General features: G+C 45.7%; 1 protein-coding gene across 4 annotated transcripts in view; it reads right to left on the bottom strand.

Annotated features, from left to right (window-relative positions):
- Positions 1–234: 234 nt before the first annotated feature.
- The window catches only part of LOC121623840 (piezo-type mechanosensitive ion channel component 2-like), a 53,278-nt gene continuing 30,139 nt past the window's right edge, over positions 235–23,373 (bottom strand). For 2 of the 4 annotated variants that reach the window (XM_041961319.1, XM_041961321.1), the window contains exons 28-55: positions 22,252–22,417; positions 22,070–22,159; positions 20,736–20,824; positions 20,573–20,638; positions 20,342–20,457; positions 19,576–19,696; positions 18,372–18,437; positions 17,832–17,998; positions 17,187–17,728; positions 16,619–16,873; positions 16,448–16,549; positions 16,221–16,377; positions 15,943–16,125; positions 15,260–15,434; positions 14,451–14,550; positions 12,332–12,479; positions 12,157–12,244; positions 11,958–12,084; positions 11,475–11,633; positions 11,068–11,215; positions 9,016–9,204; positions 7,635–7,727; positions 7,376–7,542; positions 6,981–7,097; positions 4,174–4,253; positions 3,814–4,024; positions 1,922–2,063; positions 235–1,817 (exon numbers count right to left, since the gene is read on the bottom strand). In XM_041961319.1, the coding sequence (XP_041817253.1) occupies positions 1,716–1,817; positions 1,922–2,063; positions 3,814–4,024; positions 4,174–4,253; positions 6,981–7,097; positions 7,376–7,542; positions 7,635–7,727; positions 9,016–9,204; positions 11,068–11,215; positions 11,475–11,633; positions 11,958–12,084; positions 12,157–12,244; positions 12,332–12,479; positions 14,451–14,550; positions 15,260–15,434; positions 15,943–16,125; positions 16,221–16,377; positions 16,448–16,549; positions 16,619–16,873; positions 17,187–17,728; positions 17,832–17,998; positions 18,372–18,437; positions 19,576–19,696; positions 20,342–20,457; positions 20,573–20,638; positions 20,736–20,824; positions 22,070–22,159; positions 22,252–22,417 (4,166 nt within the window). In that variant the 3' untranslated portion in view covers positions 235–1,715. The remainder of the gene's footprint in view (positions 1,818–1,921; positions 2,064–3,813; positions 4,025–4,173; positions 4,254–6,980; positions 7,098–7,375; positions 7,543–7,634; positions 7,728–9,015; positions 9,205–11,067; positions 11,216–11,474; positions 11,634–11,957; positions 12,085–12,156; positions 12,245–12,331; positions 12,480–14,450; positions 14,551–15,259; positions 15,435–15,942; positions 16,126–16,220; positions 16,378–16,447; positions 16,550–16,618; positions 16,874–17,186; positions 17,729–17,831; positions 17,999–18,371; positions 18,438–19,575; positions 19,697–20,341; positions 20,458–20,572; positions 20,639–20,735; positions 20,825–22,069; positions 22,160–22,251; positions 22,418–23,373) is intronic. The other 2 variants (XM_041961322.1, XM_041961320.1) reach the window with 2 other exon arrangements.

Below are 23,373 nucleotides of genomic sequence, written 5' to 3'. Positions count from 1 at the left end.
CCATGGTTCAATGTGAGCCAAGACCACCTCTTTTCATTAGCACGGTTTGGATGTTTGGTCCAGGGGAGGTTTCACACCTGTAACTTTGGTTCAGGTCAAACTGAAAAGTCTGAAAGTCTGAAAGTCTGAGGCAGGCGTGAAAGGGCCCCCGGTCCCACAGATCAGCTCAGAGCTGATCTGTGATTATTGGAGGTCGTTGTAGACAGAAGTCGCTGACTCTCAGTCTTGTAAAGAAGTACTTTTTTTATTTTCACATACTCAGTTTGTTTCAAATATTCACAGGAAATACTGAGTTTACAGTCGTTAGCAGACAGATGATAAAGTTACTCTGCACCTGTTCTCTGTCACACTGACTTCCACGTCATGCTGTGACGGCTGTTTTCACTTACTGTGTTTCCTCAGATTAGACGTCATGTCCATACTGGGCTCGACTGACAGCTCTCTCACCCTCTGCTGTACCTGTGATGGCAGGCCTGCCCCCCCCCCGCATAATTCACCTGCATCATTCCTATTGGTACATGGAGTTATCAGAGCTCTGCTCACCTTCTACCTGAGCTTGTTTAATGAGCCAGAAGGAAACAGGCTGACACAGAGGTTACCTTGAGCTAATATTAAGCTAATGTAAAGCTAAGCAGACACTACAGAAAGCTACACAGACCTAGCATGGATCAATAAAGTGCTAATGAGTGGCAGCACAGACCCGACACAGCTCACCTAGCTATAAGAGCTAATCTAGAGATAAAATAGTGCTACGATAAAACTGACATGAAGCTAATGTAGAGCTAAATAGAGCTTATATAGAGCTTATGTAGAGCTAATGTAGCCCTAACATTGAGCTAATGTGGTGCTAATGAAAGGAATGGATGGATACTGACAAGACGTAGTACTGGTTCATAGTATTAGTATTTATCAATAAATATCAGTATTTCGCATGTCGATCCATTTGCCCTTATTATTATTACTGGGAAAGTTCCTGTGAGAGAAAGAGGCAATGTAACATGGAGCTAATGTACAGCTAAAGAGCTAACTACAGACAGCATAGCTAAGATATCGTAGAGATAATTATAGCTAACATAGAGCTAACACAAGCTCTGAGGCTCGTGTTGTAAACGTCAAAGTAAAATAAATAAAAATAAGTCATGTGACTGCAGGGACTTTAATTTAAATGTTTGAGATCGCTGCCTGTTTTTAGACGAGTCCCCGTACAGGAAGTCACTGAAAAGGTCCTGGAAAATGAGTTTATCAGACATTAATAACCCAGATTTAGCTGTTGTCAGTCCCTGTATTAAACACCTGCCCGTCGCTGTGGGAGTGGCAGCAGCAGTGTCCAATCACATGGTTTGAATTTGTTCATTTTTGTTTTCCAGCTGCATTAAAGAATTTCAGCTTTTCGAGGATGTGACACGTCCCTGCAGTTATTAATAATCAATAATCAATGCTTGTATAACATTCCTATAACACTGTTGTGTAACTCTGTCCTCAGATCAGTTTTATGTACAGGGTTAGTGCTGTCGCCAGCAAACAGGGAACAACTCCACCATGTTCTGTAAGTCTGTAAACATTCCTGTTTTTGGTCCAGTGCGGTTCTTTAACTACCATCACTGATGGTTCTTTAACTACCATCACTGATGGTTCTTTAACTACCATCACTGATGGTTCAGAGATGACTGACGCTGTCACCGTCTGTGAGGTCACCGCAGGTCTAGACGACGAGCTCAGCGTCGTGTCCATTTGATCAGGGTTTCTGGTGATCGATACAGGAAGATCAGTTTGGCGTAAAGCTCCTCCTCCAACTCCAGCTCTCCTGTCTCTCTCACCTGAAACAGGAAGAAGCCAATAAGATTCAATCAGATCAATGAGTTGCTCCAGAGGCTGGAGCCTGTGGACAGATTGTTGTCTCATCGTGTTTTTAAATGCATACCAGGAAGATGTCGGTGCACAGTTTGAGGATGCGGTCGACGCAGGGCAGCTCCTCGAACATGATGGAGTGACTGATCCCACTGAAGAACTCTCTGACAAACTTCCCGATGACCAACACCACGGAGGCGTACAATCCCATGATGCTGCAGGGCCAAAGACACAAGAAGAAGAGAAAGACGTATAAAAAGAACAAGAATGACCTCCTCACGGTGTTTCGCCTCCACCAACCACCAGCTGCAGTTTCCATCCATGTGTGTCCAGAGTCACATAACATAGATACTGAATAATACCTTTTAGAAAAGAGAAAATCCATTGTGTGTGTATATATATATGTATATATATATATATATATACACACACAGCTAAAGCTAAAAAAAAATACAATACTTTGTACCACTACTGTTTGCTACTTTTGATATTTTAATTATTATGTATATAATTTTTACTGCTCGCTATTTTGATATTTTATTATGTATAGTTTGCTCTTTATAGTCTTATTTCAGAATTTTTCACTTATTTCACTGTGTGTAATGCTGCACTGCAATTTCCCAGCTTGGGATAAATAAAGTATATCTATTTATCTAAATGTGAGATTTCTATCTAGCAAGACGTTCATGTGAAAAGATTTCATTTCGTAGGCAGACTTAGATTTTATGTTTTTAACTGAACCTCGGTTTCTGGCAGTATAACAGCGCTGACACGGTCCTGCTTACTATCAACCTTTAATGTCTGCTGATGATGGTTTGTGCTCAGTCCTTGTACTCCTGGGGCCGTATTCACCTCTCAGAGAGCTTTAACTGAGCCTAAACATCTGTTAAACTGAGTTCTAGCGAGAAGTGACTTAGGAGGCTTCTCCCCGTCACTGGGGGTGATGCATACTTGTAAAAGATGGGATTGGTTGATAAAAAGACAGTCTTAGTGATAATGAACATGCAGGTGGAGACACCCAGTGGACATGAGACAAACTGCATCTCAGTATGAGGCTGTGGAGCACTGCAACAGGCTGTCTGATCACTCTGTGGATGAAGGTTGAGGCAGACCCAAGTCATCACCGCTGCTGCTGTCAGAGTGTTACTGTCATCTGGGCTGTTAGTGTGTGTTGTTGTGTTGGATGGACCACAAACATCCCTGAACCATCTGATCTGTGGAGTTTCAGTAACTCACTGACATTCAGAAAGTATTTCTCCCTCTTTCCACCATGTTCTGCTCTTCAAAGTCCTCCTCTCTACTCCCAACTGTTTGTCACCTGAGCAGCTCTCTGAAGGCCTGAGACGATCTTCTCCAGAACCACAATCAGAAGAATCACAACACTTTTTTAGAAAAGTTTTTACTGCTTAACTTTTAAGGCTCTTCAGGGGGCAGAGGTCCGTTGCCATCTGCTCCAGAGGCCTAGCTGAAAACTAAAGGGGGCTAGCAGTCAGGACCCCGAGGCTCTGCAGCGATCCGCCCAAAGAAATCAGGTCAGCTCGTTGATGATCTTCTGTAAGTCCCTTCTTAAAACATACTTTCATCAGAGAACCTTTCCTTCAGTTTTAACTTCCTCTCAGTTGACTCTCATTTCAAAACCTGATCATTTTATGACCTGTTTGATTTATTTATTCATAAAGCACTTTGTAACGTGGCCTCTGAAAGCTGCTCTGGAAAGACCGGTATGTGTTACCCCTGTGAGTACTGTAATAGTACCAGAGTTACTGCTGTGATTTTAGTGTTAATACTGTGAGTATTGGAATAGTACCCCTGTTGCGGCAGTACTTGAAGGGGATCGCAGTATCAACAAGTACAGTAGTAATGATAGTACAGTTACTCCAATAATTGAAGGTGATTGTAGTGTCAATATCTGTTACTGCTGTAATAATACTCCTATCACTGTAGTACTAGAAAGGTAAAGTGTACCCGTATCCAGCCAGGAAGCCCAGACTCGGAGGGCTAACTTTATCACTGAACACGAACAGCTGAAGTCCCGCCTCCCTCCTGTCACTCATTGAAGCCCCGCCCAACAGAACCAGACTGGCGGCCGGTTGGTCGACAATCCACCACTCCTGGGTCTCTCGGCTCTGATTGGTCGACCGCTCCAGGGCTAGCAGGATGTCCTTGTAGCGGTCGTCTGATTGGAGGAGAGAGAATTTACTGTTGTGGGTCTTTTTGCAGCTCTTTGTTGTCATTTTATATGTCTTTCTTGTTGTTCTGCGCTTGTTTGTGTGTCTTTAAGGTCGTATTGAGTGTATTTAATGATAACTGTAAAAAAATGAACACCTCTGTAAAGCTGTTCAATTGGTTTAGCGTTGGAATCGCTGGGAGCTCGAATGAAGCACGGAAACACTTCTTGTATCAGCCTGAAAACAAACACAGAGACATAAAGCTTTTCATTTTATACATCATGAGGTATAAGGAGACGAAGGTCTGCTGCCCTCCCTGCTACTACAGGAAGTGTTTAACAGAGCAGAAGCAATGGGCCACATATAGTACTGTGTCCTTTAGCATCACGTGAAAACCGTTATTCATTATAACAACAAAATGCAAAGCTACAAAAACAAACCTGTCGCAGAATGCTGACAATGATAATCTCGTTTTGAGACGTTGCTCTTTTTTCTGTGTTTAATGTTTTCTTGTTAATGTTTTTTCTGTCGCTGGTCTTGGCTGATCGTGCGTTCCTACGGATGTAAAACATGTGACACTAGTGCTTTGCTTTTTAGTCTTTTATGGACTTTAAAAAACAACATCAGGAGATCCTTTCAGCCACAGCTCCACTGTTTAGATCAGCTGTTAGCTCGAAGCAACACGAGCGAACTGGCTCAGGCCACATCTGTGACAACAGCAGGGGCCCAGGATCTGGAGACCGGAAATGGGCCAATGAGCTGTTTTTCAACAGGTTTGATTCTACCCCCATTCCCTCCCCCAACCACCAGAGCCCAGACCAGATGGCCTTACCTCTCTGCACCCCCTTCCTCCCCCCCAGTGCACCTCTGACACCAGCAGCTCCGTCCTCACACCACTTCTCCCCCTTCCAATCCGCATTGCAGACCACTAACCCCTCCCCCCACCTCACTCAACAGGAGCCACCACCCAGTCCCACCCCAGCCTCTCCATAACAGCAGATCAGGTGAGGAAAGAGCTCAGCAGGATGAAGGTGAGGAAGGCTACTGGTCCTGATGACATCAGCTCCAGACTGCTCAGGGACTGTGCAGATCAGCTCTGTGGAGTCAGCACATCTTCAACATGAGCCTCAGTCTGGAGGGGGTTCCTGCCCTGTGGAAAACTGTGTATGGATCCAATTCCAAAGACTGTGCGTCTTCAGGCTGGTAGCCTTCATACTCAACCACCTCCGTCACCTGGTGAGCGGCGAACTGGACCCCCTACACTTCGCATATCGACCGGGCATTGGTGTGGAAGACGCTATCATCTACCTGCTGCACAGATCCCTTTCCCTGCTGGAGAGACCTGGTAACACAGTGAGGGTCATGTTCTTTGACTTCTCCAGTGCTTTCAACACGATCCAGCCGTCACTGCTGAGGGGGGAGCTGGAAGGAGCTGGAGTAGACTGTCACCTGGCTGCATGGACCATCGACTCCCTCACCAACAGACCTCAGTATGTGAGGCTTCAGGACTGTGTGTCGATGTGGCAGTTTGCAGCACCGGGGCTCCACAGGGTACTGTCCTCTCCCCTTTCCTCTTCACCCTCTACACATCGGACTTCAGACACAACACAACCAGCTGCCATTGTTGGACATGTATAACAGGGGAACAAGCTGGAAAACAGGGATGTCATCACTAACTTTGTCGACTGGTGTGGACTGAACCACCTGCACATCAACGCCAGCAAGACCAAGGAGATGGTGATAGACTTCCACAGGAAGGGGTCCCAGATCAAGTGAGCATCCAGGGTTTAGACACTGAGACCGTGGAGGAGTACAAATACCTGGTGACCACCTCAACAATAAACTGGACTGGTCCACTAACACTGATGTCCTGTACAGGAAGGACCAAAGTCCATCTGCTGAGAAGACTGAGGTCCTTTGGAGTCTGTAGGACATTACTGAGGACTTTCTATGACTCTGTGGTTGCATCTGCAGTCTGTTACTCAGTGGTCTGCTGGGGCTGTGGAAGCTCTGAGAGGGACAGAAAGAGACCTGGTTCTGTCCTGGACTGTCCTCTGGACACCACTGAGGATGTAGGTGAGGGGGGGATGTTAGCCAAGCTGACATCCATCATGGACAACCCCTCCCACCCCCTGCATGACACAGTGGGGGCCCTCAGCAGCTCCTTCAGTAACAGACTGCTGCATCCACCCTGTAAGAAGGAACGCTACCACAGGTCCTTTATTCCTCTTCAGGTTATTGAACTCAGGTAATGTGGCACTGTGTTCACAATGCATACATGCTATAACCTGTGTAATGTTACATTCCTTTATCCTTAAATACTACACTGTACATATATATTTTTATTTCCACTGTGACACATATATGTATATGTATATATATATATATATATATATATATATATATATATATATATATATATATATATATATATATATATATATATGGACAGATGTGTCCATACAGGTGAGTCAGTGCAGGTGTATCAGTAGAGTTTGCCAGTACATATATGTGTCACAGTGGAAATAAAAAATATACATGCATAGTGTAGTATTGTGTAGTGTAGTATTTATCAAATACAGCACTTGATTTATTCCATGACCACGTGCAGTTATTTATCAGTATATCTGAAGTATTTTCTACAGTCCTTTGTATACAATGTAGATATACACAGTCAGCTTCTTATTTTGTATTTTTTCCAGTTCCTTTGCTATTTGCTACTATTGTTGATGCTGCCTGTAACACCAGATTTTCCAAGACTGGAATTAATAAAGTTGATCTTACCCTGTCTCGTTTTGTTTATCTTATGATCAGGTTACCACTGGTATTCTCTAATACTATAATAAGAACTGGAGGACAGTAAGCTTTAGAGCCCCACTTCCAGTACAAATACCCAGGCTACTTGATATAGAGGCCAGCCCCCCCACCTCTCTGTCTATGCATAATCCCGCCCCCTGTACTCACACAGGAAGTGTCCTGGTTCCGTTCAGCAGCGAGATCAGCTCCAGACGAGTCTGATCGTCCAGGTAGGTCACATGTTTACCTGAGGCGAGCTCCACCTTCGCCCCCAGACTTAAGTTCCTGAAAAAAAAAACTCTTCTCAGGTTTTTTGTGTAATGGTGTACTGAGATACCGGTACTACAGCAACTTCTACCTCTACTGACACTGCTACTACCACATGTACTAATTGTTTCTTCTACAACTACTACCTCGAGTACTACTCCTGCCACGAACAGTACTGCCACTACCACTAAACATTTATTGATTTCTGAGCAGCTGCGTAATAACAGTCCAGGAAACAGTCAGGGGCCAGTTTTAATAAGCACTGATTGATTATTGATCAGTACAGTGAAGCTGACCTTTGAACAGTCCAGGATACAGTCAGGGGGAAGTGGTCCAGGTTGAGCACCTGGCTCAAGTACTGCCTGCTGGGAGGACTGATGGTCCACAGAGAGTTACTGCTGCCCTGCAGCTCCGCCACCGTCACGTCCTCATGACCGTAGGCCTCTAGGAACTGTAAGGCACTCTGGGAAACAGGCCAGAGTTACTGGAGGAAAACCACAAGCTATACAACCAATACTGCAAACAGTGTGTGTAGCAGTACTGCAGGGAACTTACAGGTGTGTAGCCGTAGGAGCTGGTGAAGGAGCTGAAGTCTTCCTCAGTCAGATCCTTGAGCTGATTCTGCTGCGCGCTCATTGTGAAGATCGGCTGTCAACAACAACACGTCAGTTATAGTACTACTAGTACTACTACTAATACTGCTAATACTACTGCTACTACTGCAATAAATAAAGGCAACAGCAAGTCAGTTATACTACTACTAATACTACCACTAATACTGCTAATATTACTACCACCAATATAGTAAACAAAACAATACTTGGTTAGTATCAGAATCAGAATCAGGACCTTCATTGATCCCAGAGAGGAAATTGGGGCGGTTTCAGTTGCTCCCATTGCAGAACGAGTAAATAAAATAGAAACAGGAAATAAGAAATATCTTAGAGAGTACGTGAACAATGTGAAGATAGTGCTACTAACACCACTGTTGTAAACAAGACCATGCCTGCCTGATCAATAACACAGAAAACTATGAGTACTTCTGCTACAACTATCACTACATCAACATAAATACCTCATCAGCCACAATACTAATGAAACTACAGTTAGTACTGCTGCTAATAAAACTCATATTCCAACAACGATGTGACACTGCGTGAGGAACTTCATTTGTGCAGAGCATCAAAGTGTGAGTACAATTCAGATACCAGCAACACAACACAATATGAACAATATAAACTGAAAGGGGTCAGCATACCGACTTCCTCCTGAAGCATGAAGCACGTAACATACCGTTTTCTAAGTTGAGAGTGTCTTATTTAGTTTGCAGCTATGAAAATCCCCTAAAATGAGGAGAGTCTGGGCTGGGGAGGCACATTCGATCTGATGGACCAACACAGCTATGGCCTCTGACACATGTCACATGACACAGCAAGTAGCTCCCGGTCAGGTGTACAGCAGGAGTCTTAAACGTCCGCAGCTTTTTTCAGTACAGGTGCATCAGTGCTGGCGTATCATCACAAGTCTATCGTAACATGTGAGTCAACACAGATGTATTAGTGCCAGTGTGAGTACAGACGTGTCTGTACAGGTGAGTCAGTACAGGTGTGCCAGTACCAGTGTGTTAGTACAGGTGCATCAGTACAGGTGTATCAGTTCAGGTGTGTCAGTACAGGTGTACCAGTACTAGTGTGTTAGTACAGGTGTATTAGTTGAGGAGTGTCAGTACTATTGTGTTGGTACATGTGTGTCAGTACAGGTGAGTCTGTACAGGTGTATCAGTAGAGGTGTGTCAGTGCCAGTGTTTTAGTACAGATTTGTCAGAACAGGTGAGTCAGTACGGATCTGTCAGTGCAGATGTTTTATTACAATTAAGTCAGTACAGCTGAGTTGTAGAAGTGCATCAACACTGGTGTGTCAGTACAGGTGAGGTTACCTGGAAGCCTCCCAGTGTGATGGTCAAAGAGACGTCGAGTGGTCGGTTGACAACTCCGGCTACGGACTTGATGAGCGACATGAAGAGCAATGGAAACCAGACAATACAGATGAGCAGCAGAACAATCAGGCCGCCCATCCCATACTTCACCACCCGCTTCTTCTTCTGACCGCGAGGCTGAGGGTACCTCTGTGTACAAATACACACAAAATGCACACATAAACATAAAAATATACACACAAAAACATAAATATATACACACAAAAAAATATATATACACACATATACCTAAAATATATGCACACATTTCTGACTGCGTGGCTGAAGGTACCTCTGTCTACAAATATACACAAAATACACCATACAAAGGAGATCAGGGCTCTGCTTTCCACTTCCTCCATGTAGAGATTGCCTGTTTCAGGAGAGGCCGGACACCCCACATGACACCTGGGTCAAAATTAGAACACAGGAAGTGAAAGCTTGTCCATCCTAATGACAAACCACTCAGACACAAGCAGAGCAATGTGGTGTTTGTCAGTTCAATGCAATGAATGCACAGACTTGTCCAACACAGGAGAGCCAACACCTCCGGTCAAGACTCAGCAGTCCATCTGAAGGACAAGGGACACTCATTTGAGGACAGTAATGTACATATTCTGGCCAGGAAAGAAGCCATCCATGTCCAACTGGAAAAGGCCATCACTAAACAGAGGAAGTGGTCTACGGCATCACTTATCAGTCCTCTTACAATGACATCCTAAGATCCCTCCCCAGGAAGTTTAACAGCCATTCACACCAGGACTCACGTGACTCTGATGACTCACATGATGGTTGGGCGGGTAAACGACCCCTCCAGGACTCACTCATTAACACCCATTGACCCATTAACACCATGGCTCATGTGACCCTAAAGACTCTCGTGATAGCTGGGGCGTCTATGATCCTGCAAGAGGATAAATACCTGAGACCTCCCACCAGTCAGTAAGAACTGAAGAACCCCTTTGGATGAGAGGCGAAATGTCTTCTAGGACAACAAGCAAGCCCAGTTGCCTTTGGAAAGCACTTAGAAGTACCCAGACCAGTATGAAAAAGGATCTTCACAGACAGTCAGCAGGGCCTTGTCTCATCACACCTCTCCTCTGAAATAGGTGATATTAGGCACTGACTCTGTTGAGGCCTTTAAATCTGAGCTAAAAACTCATGTTTTGACATTTAGCTTCAGTTCGTGCTCCTCCTTCAACACCAAGGCCATGTCAGTGTCACCGTCATCCTCAGGATGGGTCGGTCTCCATCTCAATTAAACTATTAACTTCAATACCTATAGGCCTTATTAATCCTGCCGACAAGAAACTTACAAACTATAAACTTGGGACAACCAGAGATTCTCTCAGGATGTGGTTGTTTTTGTTTCTGTTTCCCCCGAGCTACCAAGTGATTGTCAGTGTTTCTATATCTTTTCATTACCTTAAAATGTCCCATCTCAAAAGGTAAAACCGACGCAGCAGTGGAATTCACAGGTGAAGAAAAAGACAGTTTCCAGGACAGGAAATAGAAAGACAGTGAGACAGAGACAGAGTCTAATTCCAGTCTGGAGGAGGATCTGCTGATGGACGACAGATCTCGCACCACCTTTCGATTCAATCATCATTAGCTTCAAGCTTCAACACATTTTGTCGCCACTTTTTCAGAAAGAGTCTTTTCTTCTGTTTGGGTTCAGGTTGACGTTTCGTCGTCGGTCATCTGGACATCTCTCACAGTCAGCTACTTCACTTGGTCAAATGTGTGGACAAGGAAATGTGCATTGATGACCAGTGACAGCTGCTGCCTTCTTCTTCTTCTGTTGGGTTTTATGGCAGTTGGCATCCGTAATAGCACCGTTACATCCATCTGCTGGATTTCAATATCTTAACAGTGCAAACTATTTACACCCAGTGTAATCCCATTCATAACACTGTCAATTCTATAATGCAGACCCAGTTCAGGTGCTCTGTACCAGTTATCGATTAGCAAAAATACTCATACAAATACATGTACACACAGACAGAGACATACCTTCTCAGACTCCCTCCAGCACTTTAACACGAAGCAGTGGGCGTAAACGTCCTCCACACAGATCCAAGAGGAAAGAGACAGAGTGGTGTCTGTCCACACCCAGTCCATCACCGCCCTCAGCTCCGTCAGGAAGGGAACCAGACGGAAACTACAGGTGGACAGAGAGGGAAAGAGACAGGTAAGAACTGACAGTCAGTCAGATATATTGTTAACATGTCCATCTTTTAACAGAGTCTGGTAAAAAGCTGTTAGTAACCCATGTGACCGACTTGAGTAATTGTATTTCTTCCTTTTAATGGAGATATGATAACAGTTTTCCTCTGCTTCCAGTCTTTGTGCTAAGCTAGGCTAGCAGTTGGGCAGTGGGATTGTGTTTTGGTCTGTAGTAGACTCTGGTGGTGACTTACCCCTGGAATAGGAAGAGGTTGAGGTAGTTGTAGCTCTTCGTCAGGAAGTTTCCCAGAACTCGTGTCGGGTAACCAGACCGAATCTGATAGGCCGACAGACCAAAGTAAACACATTTGACAAAATACCAGAGCTGAGCCACCAGGTTCTGATTGAAACGCCTGAAGACAGATGGACAGGTGAGAGAGACACACAGAAATCAGGTGTTATTTTCAGCAGTTGTCTTTGTCATACCAACAACAGCATACTGATTTGTAACCACAGTAGCTCATCGGCAGTTTATTAATAGTTGAGATAACCTGTCCATCTTCACCACCTGTCAACATGAAATCTGTTTCACATTCAACAGTAACCACGGCGATAATTAGAACAAAGTAACATTTCTTCTAGGTAAATGGAACCAGGTGAGTTCTTGTTATTTCTGAGTCGAACAGTTATGATGCCACTTCATTTTGTTAACAAGGAAGCAGGTAAAGGTGAGTTACCTCTCGGTGACCGTTGGCAGGATGAAGAACATCCAGAAGTGAATCCCAAAAACCAAAATCACCTGAAAGACCAACTTGCCCAAAACTGTCTTCCTCAAATACAGAGCCCTGTCTATCACCATGGTACCTGCAGACAGACAGGTGGACAGTGAGACAGGTAAACAGAGAAACAGACAGACAGGCAGACAAGTAGACGTACCAAACTGGATCAGAACCATCACCAAGAAAGCTTCAGGAACTTGGTCTTCTGAGAGGGAGGAAGTGATGTCAGCAGCTGCAGAGTGTTTCTAGGGAAATAAAACAAAATAAAAATTCAAAAAGTCCACAAATCAAAAGTTTGAGTGATGTGATGCAGTCAGGAAATCAAACTTTACTCCAAAAGCCCAGAAACCAAAGACGATTATGATGAAGTCGACAGTGTCGGCGAGGAACATGAGAACGTAAACATCAGTGACGGCGCTGTATTCTGGTTGGACGAGAGCTTTGAAGAACTGGAGGACTGGGCGGTAGAGAGACATACATCTAAAACACAGAAAGAGAGAGCTTTAAGGAGCTTTACTGAAGTCAACACATTAACACTATGACAACATGAAATACAAATGTCACATATAACATAAATAAGGTGAAAAAGTTCAAATAGAAACACTATAAAAATAAACAATAAGAAGAAGAAGAAGGGTTTAACTGAAAATCGAATCCAGTACCTGCTTCCCTTATAGAGGTGATATCAGATATTAAACTGAAAAGAACAGATAAGAAAACAACCCGCAGGCCCTCCGAGAGGCCGAACAGGATAGACCGGAGGGACAACACGGTAATGACGGCAATGGAAACGGACAACGAGATAAATACCAGAGCTCCAAGAAATAAAGAAAAGATCCTGCAAAAGTGTGGATGTGGAATGGGAAAAAGTCACCCAAAAATTTCCCTGGGTTGCAAATTCACCAGGGGAAGTGAAAGTGTGGTCAGAAGGGCCAACAGCAACCTCGCACTGCCCTACCATGTGAGACAAGAGGGACCAAAAGCCAGGGCGAAAACCACAGAGCCGATGGACCAAACGCAGCGGAAGGCAAAGATGTCGCAGAGGAAGAAGGCCCAGTGGTGGAGGGGGAGCCCCCATGTGAATACCAAGACCCAGCCGCCACCAACTCACACAGGACAGAGCCAAAAGCACAGAGCAAGATAACATCTAGATGAGGGAAGCTCAAATGGCCAAAGGCAAACAAGACAGCAACATGGCGAACACTGGACACCGATCACACTCTACAGGAGGGTGATGTGGCCGCTGAAAAATGAGTGAGAAAGTGATTGGGGCTGCCGCAGTGCCTCTCTGAAACAGGCCTCTTCGGAAGGAACACCCTCCAGCTGCAAGATCAGGGCTGTGTCGCAGGGCTGACAGGGGACTGGACAACCTGGGAGGGAGTCACCAACGGAAACATCCCCTGGTCAGACCTGTGGAAGATCCCACAGGCAAGGCTCAGCTTTCTCATCCTTTCTACCTACGACAAGTTTGCCTGTCCTCTGAAGCTTCACCAGTGGTTCAGGAGTGAGGAAAGCTGCACACTCCGCAATACCCCCAATGCAAGCCTCCAGCACATATTGTCAGGCTGTAAGACTGCCCTCTCCCCAGTACGTACCGAAGAGCTACCACCAGCAGAGAACCAGAAGATATATCAGGCAGAGAGAAACACCTAAGCTGTTGGCCAGGAGTGGGACATGATCTCGAGGCAGCTTCACTTCTCGGTCAAGATCACCGCCACAACTCTCCACCCTGACATCGTGGTGTGGTCCACTAAGACAAAATCTGTGCTCCTCATTGAGCTCACAATACCAGCAGAGGAGGGGATTGAAGCTGCCTATGAGCGAAAGAAGGCCAAGTACTCAGAGCTGGCTGCTGAGTGCCAGGAAGCTGGAAGACCACCATCTATCGAGCGGAGGTCGGATGCTGGGCTACATGGGGCTGTCAACCACACGCCTGCTGAGTGACCCAGGAGTAGCTGGAGGGAACCTAAAGAAGGCAACCAAAGAGCTAGCGGAGGAGGCTGAGAAGGGGAGCTTTTGGGCTCTGGCTGAGAAGGAAAGACAAGTGCTGGGGAAAGACTAACTAACCCCACCAACAACTGCAGAGTATAACACCTATCAGCTGCAGGGGGCGGCAGGGAGACGTCCCTGCCACTGCTCCGCCACCAGAAGACGTTCCAGGATTAAAGGAGCAAAACGTTTGTGAATAGTGGTTCCTGGCTGATGACCCTGCAGCTGACCCGTGGGCACCAGAGGAGGTGCGGCAGGCAGCAATGCAGAGCAGGTGTTCCATCTTCCTGTACCATTAACTGTCTTAGTCATGCAAAAAGAACAATTCTTATCATTTATATCTAATCCATCAAGTATAAAATCTGTTGAGTCATAAACTGTGTTTTGCAAGTTGTACATTACATTTGGTCAAAAACACTAAAAGAGTAACATGGACAGTGGCTAGCTTTAGTGTTAGCATACCTACTAACAGAGTACACTTTGGCTCTGATGGAAAGTTCCCTGAGTTTCTCCAGCAGCAGATTGAACCTGCTGGGGCGCTGAGCTCTGGAGCTCAAACTTTCTGAAAACATATGAAGGAGAAGACAAAGAAAAACAGCACTTAAACAATGACGCATTTATTACTGTCACGTTCCATCAGTCTATCAATTTTCCACTGCTGTTGTTTTTCAGTTCAGACAAAACTACAGCAGCTTCTATGTGACATAAGCCTTGGTGTCTGCGTTCCCATGGAAACCAGGCTCAAACCGTTCACTGCTCTTCACTACCGACTATCTCCGGGTTAGAGGGCGGCTGCTGCCAGGCCAGGACCTGCCACTGGGCGGAGCCAAAGTTGTCATCTTTTCCACTTTTAAAACAAACCCGTCACGAAGTAAGTCGCTCGTCTTAGAGCTGCGGTTGCGATAAAGATGTCTGTGTGTTCACCGAGGAGAGTACAACAAGAAAAACAAACACGAACACAAAATACAGCCTCTATACGTGACTTAGACAGTTAATTCATATTCTTTCTTTGCAACGCTTTGATAAACATTAAATTCACTGCACCATGTTTCCTTTTGCGGCTTTGGGGGAGGAGTGACACGCTGAACGCAGTTACCATGGGAATGCAGCCATTGAGGCATTGGCCATATGGAAGTGGGCGTGAAATCCACAAATTAGAATGTGACATCGTTTAGCATTATCTAAAAACAGTGGAATCTGTTTTTGCTGGGGTGGGTGGGGCATGACAGAACACTTTAAGAACTGCTGTGTTAAGGCATGTTACATTCTACCTGTTGGGGAGCGCAGCTGGGTGGAGCCGGAGCACGTCCGTCTCCGGCCCCGTCGCCGCAGCGTGTCGGCAGGATCGGCAGGACCGGCCGGATCGATGGTGGTGTCAGCCTGTTCATTGTGGTGACAGTGGGCGTCATTCTCCACGGTTACAGTCTGGTCCCACAGTCCATGGCACTGTGTTGAAGGAGGAAAGTGGAATAAGAGGAGTCCTAGGATAACTTAGTATTTTTTTACCTTGAGTTTGACTTGGTGATACTATAAGGTTAGTGCTTACTCTTGAGTATTATTGGGGTCTAGCAGAAACTGTTCCTGGTGTTTGTCTCCTCCCTAGTGTCCCCTATTTGTGTCTCTCTTTGTGTTTATGGCCTTGTCTGTTTCATTCAGGGCATGGCGACTGTTCTATCTGTTCTGTGTCATTGCGGTACTACGTTTGGCGTGTGCTGTCCCCCCCTGATCCCAATCTTCATTCCGGGACTCCTAATCATCTCAGATCAACCAGTCACCATCCAGTCTGCCCCACTCCACCACTCCAGATTTACACCTCTAACAAATTCTGTTCTAAATTGTATTTTTGGTTGAGATTTTACAGTCTTTGAGTCTGAGTTCTACTCTTTGCTGCTGAATTATTACCTTAAACGTAACAGGTATGACTTTTTAATACTATAATTTAGTGTTTTTATACCTTGAGTATCGCTCGGTGGTAGAACAAAGCGAGCAGCTGCAGTAGGTCGTACAGGACGTAGCCTTCCTTCTTTTCCACCCCCAGGATGTTCGGGGGGTGGAACGGTTTGGAGCGGTCTACTTCCAGCTTCTGGTTGAATGGAAAGAAACCAAACTGGAAGAAATACTTGATGACAATGGTAGCCTGAGGACACAGTTAGACAGACAGGTAGACTGAATCACCTGTTGACAGATGAATAATACAGTTTTCAAAGTTAAATAAAGCAGAGCGGTGTGCACCTCTGTGTAGATGATGGCCGTCATCCAGAAGGTTTTACTGGGCCGAGGGACGGACAGCGTCGCCCAGAGAAACACCAGAATAGGAAGTACCAACGTCAGACAACTGGCAGACACCATGTGGTTCAACACGATGACCAGATAACACACCGTCTCTGACCTGAGACAAGAACTGTTTGAGAATCGTAGCTGAGAGGAACCTGTGGAGTTACCTGTGGTGCAGAGTTTACCTTGCTGCCAGGATGTTGTAGAGGGCATAGCCCAGCTGGAGCAGCTGGTGTTGGTTGCTGTAGAAACGGTCTGATGACTCCAGCTCCTCGTCATAGAAAGTCCTGAAACACAGAGTGTGAATCACCAGCCCTTTCCACCTGAGCGATCTTTGTGATTCACCTGCGACTCACCTGTTCCTCAGCAGCTCGCTGGCCGTCAGCTCCTGCGTCTGAGATGCCAGTGGACAGGCAGCAAAGGCCGAGTCAGCGAGAAAATCAGACGCTACCTCCCTCCTCCGCCTGTGTTCCCCCACCTCCTCATGCAGGTCTAGGCCCAGAGCGAGGCTGTAGGTGGGTGGGAGGAGGAGAGAGGACGGGGAGGAGGCGCTGGTGAAAGTGTGCGTTGGCTGTGTGTCAACAGGAAGTTGCTGGTTTAATTCTTCACCACTGTTTGAACAGACAGAGAAAAATACTTAATACCATTGATGACCACCATCTGATGCTAAGCTAATCTCCTGGACCAACAAACTGCATACTGATAACTGCGGTGGTGAGCTGGGGAGGCTAATATACTAACACATCCACTGCTAAGTCAGACCTGTCAAACAAGAAAGACTTCCTCACTGTCTGATTGTCTGTCTGTCCGACTGAGCAGTCAACCTCCAACATGGCTGCAACCTGAAAACTTCTGTTGCTAAGCTACAGTTTAGGTAAACCTTAGGGAATTATTCATTATTTTTGTTACTGCAGGAGAACCAACCTGTGAGCCCAGCTGATCCCTTCTTCCTCTGAAAGTGACACAGAGGACAAAGACTGAACTCTCTCCATCCTGGACAGTTTGGGTCGCAATCTCTCGCTGGTTTTAGCCACCAAGCCTTCTGGGTAATCTTCACTTTTAACTTCCACTGCTGAGGTTGGAGCCCCCAGGGTTTCCTCTCCTGAGACTGGGTCAGCGATACCTCTTGATACTGCTTGTGGTTCCATTTCATCAAGACCATCAACTCCTGATACTGGTTCCGGTCCTGGTCCCTCTCCTTCTGACATTGGCTCTGGTCCTGGTCCTGGTTTATCTGGACAATCTCCCCCTGGTTTGGTTTCTGGTTTCTGCCCTGCTGTTTGACCTCTTGCCTCTTCTTCTTCCAAATCAGAATTCACTCCCTCTTCTTCTTCTTCTCTCCTTCTCTCTGTTGAGGTCTGCATCTTGGCCTCATGGATGCTGTAATCCAGGCTTGACTCTCTAGAGCTTTTCATCATCTGTTCTTGGTAGTAAAAATGGATTGCCTCTCTGGTGGGAACATTCCCCTGAACAAACAAAGAGAAAATAAATCAGCCCCACTGATGCAGCCATCTCTGTTGTAGTTCCAGTGTGCACCTGCTGCAGCAGACTGGATTCCTGAGGTTGTACCTGCTTTGCCTGCTGCATTAGCATGCAGCGTTCAATCCGGAGGACGGTGGAGATGTCCACGTGTTCCTGACACAGGCCGCTGAGCCAGGCGGTCAGAGAGTCCAGCAGAGCCGACAGCAGAACCCAACAGAACCGTAATGTGTTTGAAATACGACGTAACACCGTGTCTAAAACACACATAGGGTCAGGATAGTCATCTTCAATGAAGCTTAGAAGCTTACCTTCATTTTACCTGCAAATTCTTTTCAGACTTCAAGTTGGGGTTTGATGGCATTTAAGCAAAAGTGAATCCAGTTTGAAAACTGCTAACCAGATCTGAATCCAGTCTAATCCCTTCCTGAGCCTCTTTTTGTCCAGTGTTCAGCTTTTGAACATAACTACAATTACAACTGAGGAGAAGGCTCAAATGATTCAGCTGAGCTCTGCTCGCTGAGGTCACATACTCAAACCGGACATTACACACTGTAACTGTCACTTGTATGTACGAGGGAAACCAGTCCTGAGCGACTGTTATGATGTTCCAGGTGCTCGACCTCCTACCTGGGCCCTCCTCCTCCTCCTCCTGTCTGTCTTCCTGTGGCTCCTCCGTCACTTCTATAACTCCTGCTGGTGGAGGAGGCACAGTTAGTTGGATGGTTGATATGCAGATGACACACAACTCCGGACAACAAGAACACTGTTTGAATGACTTCCAGTCGTTACGCAGAGAAAGAAATTATGTTTGATGTTGAGTAGGTGCAAATAATATATTCATCAACATCTGGAGCCAAAGAAAGATGGACTGGCTGTAGATTCTTGAAGATGTTTCACCTCTCAACTGAAAAGCTACTTCATTTCTGATGGACTGATGGAGTATAGAGGCATTTAACCTCGTCGGTCTTTAAGTCTTCCCATTCTGCTTGTTTTGCTTCTATAGTTCATGTACACACACAGTTCTTCATCCACATGAAATTCTATGAATAACACATTCATTTCATCGTAAGTCTCACACTCTTTTCTTTAAAACAACACAGACATGTTGGTCTTATCATGTCTTTGAACTCTTAAAAGATACCCGGTCCACTTGAGGAACCTCTGTCCATGTTTTACGTTGGTGTGAAACATTATACTAGTCTATCAATGAATCCAGGTTGTAGGCCTCCATCAATGTGGTGGCACCTCATTATTGAACCTGCAGGAAAACAAACTATAAAGATAATAATAAAGATGAATAATAGAATAATAAAATAGAGGATATGATCTACAAAACTTTAAAGCTGGACCTGAACACACTGCCTGACTCCTGCTGGAGGAGGAGTCCACGAGAGAGCACTGTGAGCGGAGCACAGCCAGTCGTTGCTCCTTGTCTCAAAAACAGCAAACACGATCATAAAGAACACAAACAACGAATAAGGAGGCCATGACGAAGACAGAAAACACAGGACACCAACTCCTCTGTTCTTCTACTCCTAAACTTAACCTCTCCTCCTCCTCACCTTCTCTCTTCTCCTCCTCTCCTTCTCTCTTCTCCTCCTCACCTTCTCTCTTCTCCTCCTCACCTTCTCTCTCCTCCTCCTCACCTTCTCTCTTCTCCTCCTCACCTTCTCTCTTCTCCTCCTCACCTCTCTCTCCTCCTCACCTTCTCTCTTGTCCTCCTCACCTTCTCTCTTCTCCTCCTCTCCTTCTCTCTTCTCCTCCTCACCTTCTCTCTTCTCCTCCTCACCTTCTCTCTTCTCCTCCTCACCTTCTCTCTTCTCCTCCTCACCTTCTCTCTTGTCCTCTTTCCTGCTCCTTCGTTCAGAGGAGTTCTTCTTCCACTGTTTCTTCTGGTTGCGTCGAGCTCTCATGGCTGTTCTGGAGTCTGTTATCCAGGCGTGATAGACAAACTAACAAACAAAGACAGTGACGAAAACATTGGTTCATGAGTTTGAGTCTGAGGTTAAAAATCTTTTCCCTCATTCTACTCAGAACTTTTTCGAACAGTATCTCAGGTCTTCATGCGTCTGGACCTCTTCTTTCTGTAAAACACATCAGGTCTGTGGTACAGGTGTCTCTTCATCACCATCATGAAAATGTCTCAAATCTCTTCTGGAGACTGGTGGTGGAACCTTATTACTGCTGTTGCTAGCTGTCCACCAGCCATAAATACTGTTTTTGTCCCTCAACTTTGTTGCTTGAGGTTTGATTCTCTGACTGAAGTCTCTCCGAGTCACCTTCAGTCATCACTGTGTGGTCAAAGTAAGAAGATTAATGGGCAGTGAGCCTTGGTTTCGGCTCTCAGGCTGCAAACAGGGTTGTCTGGCCTGTATGAGAGGATTACCTGCAGATACTACTAACAGTCACTAATGTGCTTCAGTTGTGAGTTACAGCTGTTGGTAGTTGAGGTACATAAAGAACAGCTATATAAAAAATAATACTGGAGTCATACTAATAAATTGACCTTGACCACACAGTGATTACAAAGGGATTAGGACCACTTCATATCTTCAACCCCTCGTCACAGGTTACAGGTGAGTCATGGAGACACTCACTTGAAAGGCTGATTTCTCAGGTAGTTCCTCCTCCTTCTCCTCATCCTCCTTCTTTTCCTCCTCATCCTCCTCCTCACTATCTGTCTCAAACAGGTAGTAGTCACCACTCCTCACCACTAAAGACAGACAGACAGGTCAGACAGATGGACAGTTACTTAGAAAGACCAAAAAGCACAGACACAATGGCTCTGAATTACTGAGAGCGATGATGTCAGAGATCATGTGACTCACTAGAGGCGTGGTTTACCCATGGTCTCCACCACTCCTTCTGCCGCCGCCCCTTCTTGTTTTCTTGACCTACAGAAGTACATGACGATAAAAGAATTTAATTCAGTCTGCGATTGATGATGTGCTTTCACGCTGTTCCCACGGCAACCGCTGTTTGTTTACAGACCATCAGAATGGAAGCTGTCTCGGGTCGCACTCCACATTTTCTCCTTTCCTCTGCGGAACTTCTGCTGTCGAGATTTAATCCTCTCCATCCTGAAGGAAACACAGAGGCAGGAAGTGGTTCACAGGTCGGTCCAGCCTGGTTTTACAGCTCCCAGGTCTGTTCTGGGAGTCCAGTATTTTAAGACAACACAGGACAGATGTGTCCAGCAACACATAGTCAAAAAATAAAAATGAACACCACTGCTGCAACGTTACAATAAGACAGGAGAATTAAATGTGGACTCTCTGTCCTCGAAAGCTGAATTAGGAAATGAGTTATCATCACATCATAATATTGAATTATTTTGTCCGACTGAAACCCGGCTGTGTCATGAAGAGTGTGTTAGCCTAAATGAAGCTGCTCCCCCAGGTCATAAAACTCACATCTTCAAGGCAGCAGGAGGTGGAGCATAAATCAAAAACTTAAACTCACTTCTAAGCTTTGTTCTTAGTCTTTCACACCAAACCTGGAAAACACTGCAGCACACAGGGAGGACACTGACAGTTTGACAACATGCATCACAGGCTACGTTAACTTCTGTGTGGACAGAGCAGTGATTCCCAAACAACAAACCCCGGGTGTCCCCTAAACTGAAGCCTCTACTAACGAGAAGAAAAGGGTTTTCAGTCTGGGGACAAAACAAAGCTGCAAAGGGAGATCACTTCTCCCTGCTCCGATCCACATGACAGACCACTGACCTATTATGTCTGTTCTGTCTGTGGAGATTATCAGTCATACAGGTCAGGGTACTGCTACGTGCTACCAAAGGAAACTGGACTTGCTTGTGGTGCTAGAAGATGTGACGCCTCTCATCCTTACTCATCTTACTGACTGGGAAGTCTCAGGTATTTATCCTCTTGCAGGATCATAGACCCGCCCTGCCATCACGTGAGTCATCAGGGTCACTGTTAAACTGCCTGGGGAGGGATCTAAGGATGGCGTTGTCAGAGGGCTGATAAGTGATGTCGTAGACCACTTCCTCTGTTCATCATAATCTTTCCAGTTGGACATGGACGGCTTCTTTCCTGTCCTCAAATGAGTGTCCCTTGTCCTTCAGATGTAGGTGGACTGCTGAGTCTGTTCTCCTGTGCTGTTCCATGCACTCCCCAACGTACAAGTCTGTGCATTCGTCACTGCATTGCACTGCAGACAGCACACCGCTCTGCGGGTGTCTGGGGGTTTTGTTGTGACTCGTCTCTGAACTAGACTAAGACTCAACCTAAAAGGTATCCTACGTCGAGTAAGTTTAAGAAAACATATAGAAAGTGTCCAGACTGCAGTTGTTTGTGTCTCACTGTCTTTTCAGCAGATCCATGGACGTCTTCTCCACCTCCAGTCTTGCTCTGACAGCTTTCACTGTGGATGCCTCGAAGAGCTCCGCCCCCCTGCAGCACACAGACACACACACATGAACACCGTGTGAGTTAGTGTGCGTGTGTGTTGATGTGTTTGTGTTTATGTGCTTTTGAGTGCGTACCTGGAGGCCAGAAGCTGTGTATTTTGTAGGTCCAGGACCACATACAGGAAGTAGTGACTCTTGAAGACTCTCCTCTGCAGCAAGAGGAAGCAGAAACAGACCCCATCCCAGATGATCCCCGCCTCATCGCTTGGCAACTCACACTGTTTACTGCTCTGCTGCTCCGCTGCAGGAAATGACCCACGCATCAACAACAGACAGACAGGTAGAGAGAGAGACAACAACAGACAGACAGACAGACAGACAGGTAGAGAGAGACAACAACAGACAGACAGACAGGTAGAGAGAAAGACAACAACAGACAGACAGGTAGAGAGAGAGACAACAACAGACAGACAGACAGACAGACAGGTAGAGAGAGAGACAACAACAGACAGACAGACAGGTAGAGAGAGAGACAACAACAGACAGACAGGTAGAGAGACAGACAGGTAGAGAGAGAGACAACAACAGACAGACAGGTAGAGAGAGAGACAACAACAACAGACAGACAGGTAGAGAGAGACAACAACAGACAGACAGACAGGTAGAGAGAGAGACAACAACAGACAGACAGGTAGAGAGAGAAACAACAACAGACAGACGGTAGACAGGTAGAGAGAGACAACAACAGACAGACAGGTAGAGAGAGAAACAACAACAGACAGACAGGTAGAGAGAGAGACAACAACAGACAGACAGACAGGTAGAGAGAGAAACAACAACAGACAGACAGGTAGACAGGTAGAGAGAGAGACAACAACAGACAGACAGACAGACAGGTAGAGAGAGAAACAACAACAGACAGACAGGTAGACAGGTAGAGAGAGAGACAACAACAGACAGACAGGTAGAGAGAGAGACAACAACAGACAGACAGACAGACAGACAGACAGGTAGAGAGAGAAACAACAACAGACAGACAGTTAGACAGGTAGAGAGAGAGACAACAACAGACAGACAGGTAGAGAGAGAAACAACAACAGACAGACAGACAGGTAGAGAGAGAAACAACAACAACAGACAGACAGGTAGAGAGAGAGACAACAACAGACAGACAGACAGGTAGAGAGAGAGACAACAGACAGACCGGTAGATAGAGAGACAACAACAGACAGACAGGTAGAGAGAGAAACAACAACA

The sequence above is a fragment of the Chelmon rostratus genome, chromosome 20, assembly GCF_017976325.1.
Source record: "Chelmon rostratus isolate fCheRos1 chromosome 20, fCheRos1.pri, whole genome shotgun sequence".
NCBI classification, from domain to species: domain Eukaryota; kingdom Metazoa; phylum Chordata; class Actinopteri; order Chaetodontiformes; family Chaetodontidae; genus Chelmon; species Chelmon rostratus.
Note: the sequence above shows the minus strand (reverse complement) of the source record. Positions and strands in the feature narration are given on the sequence as shown.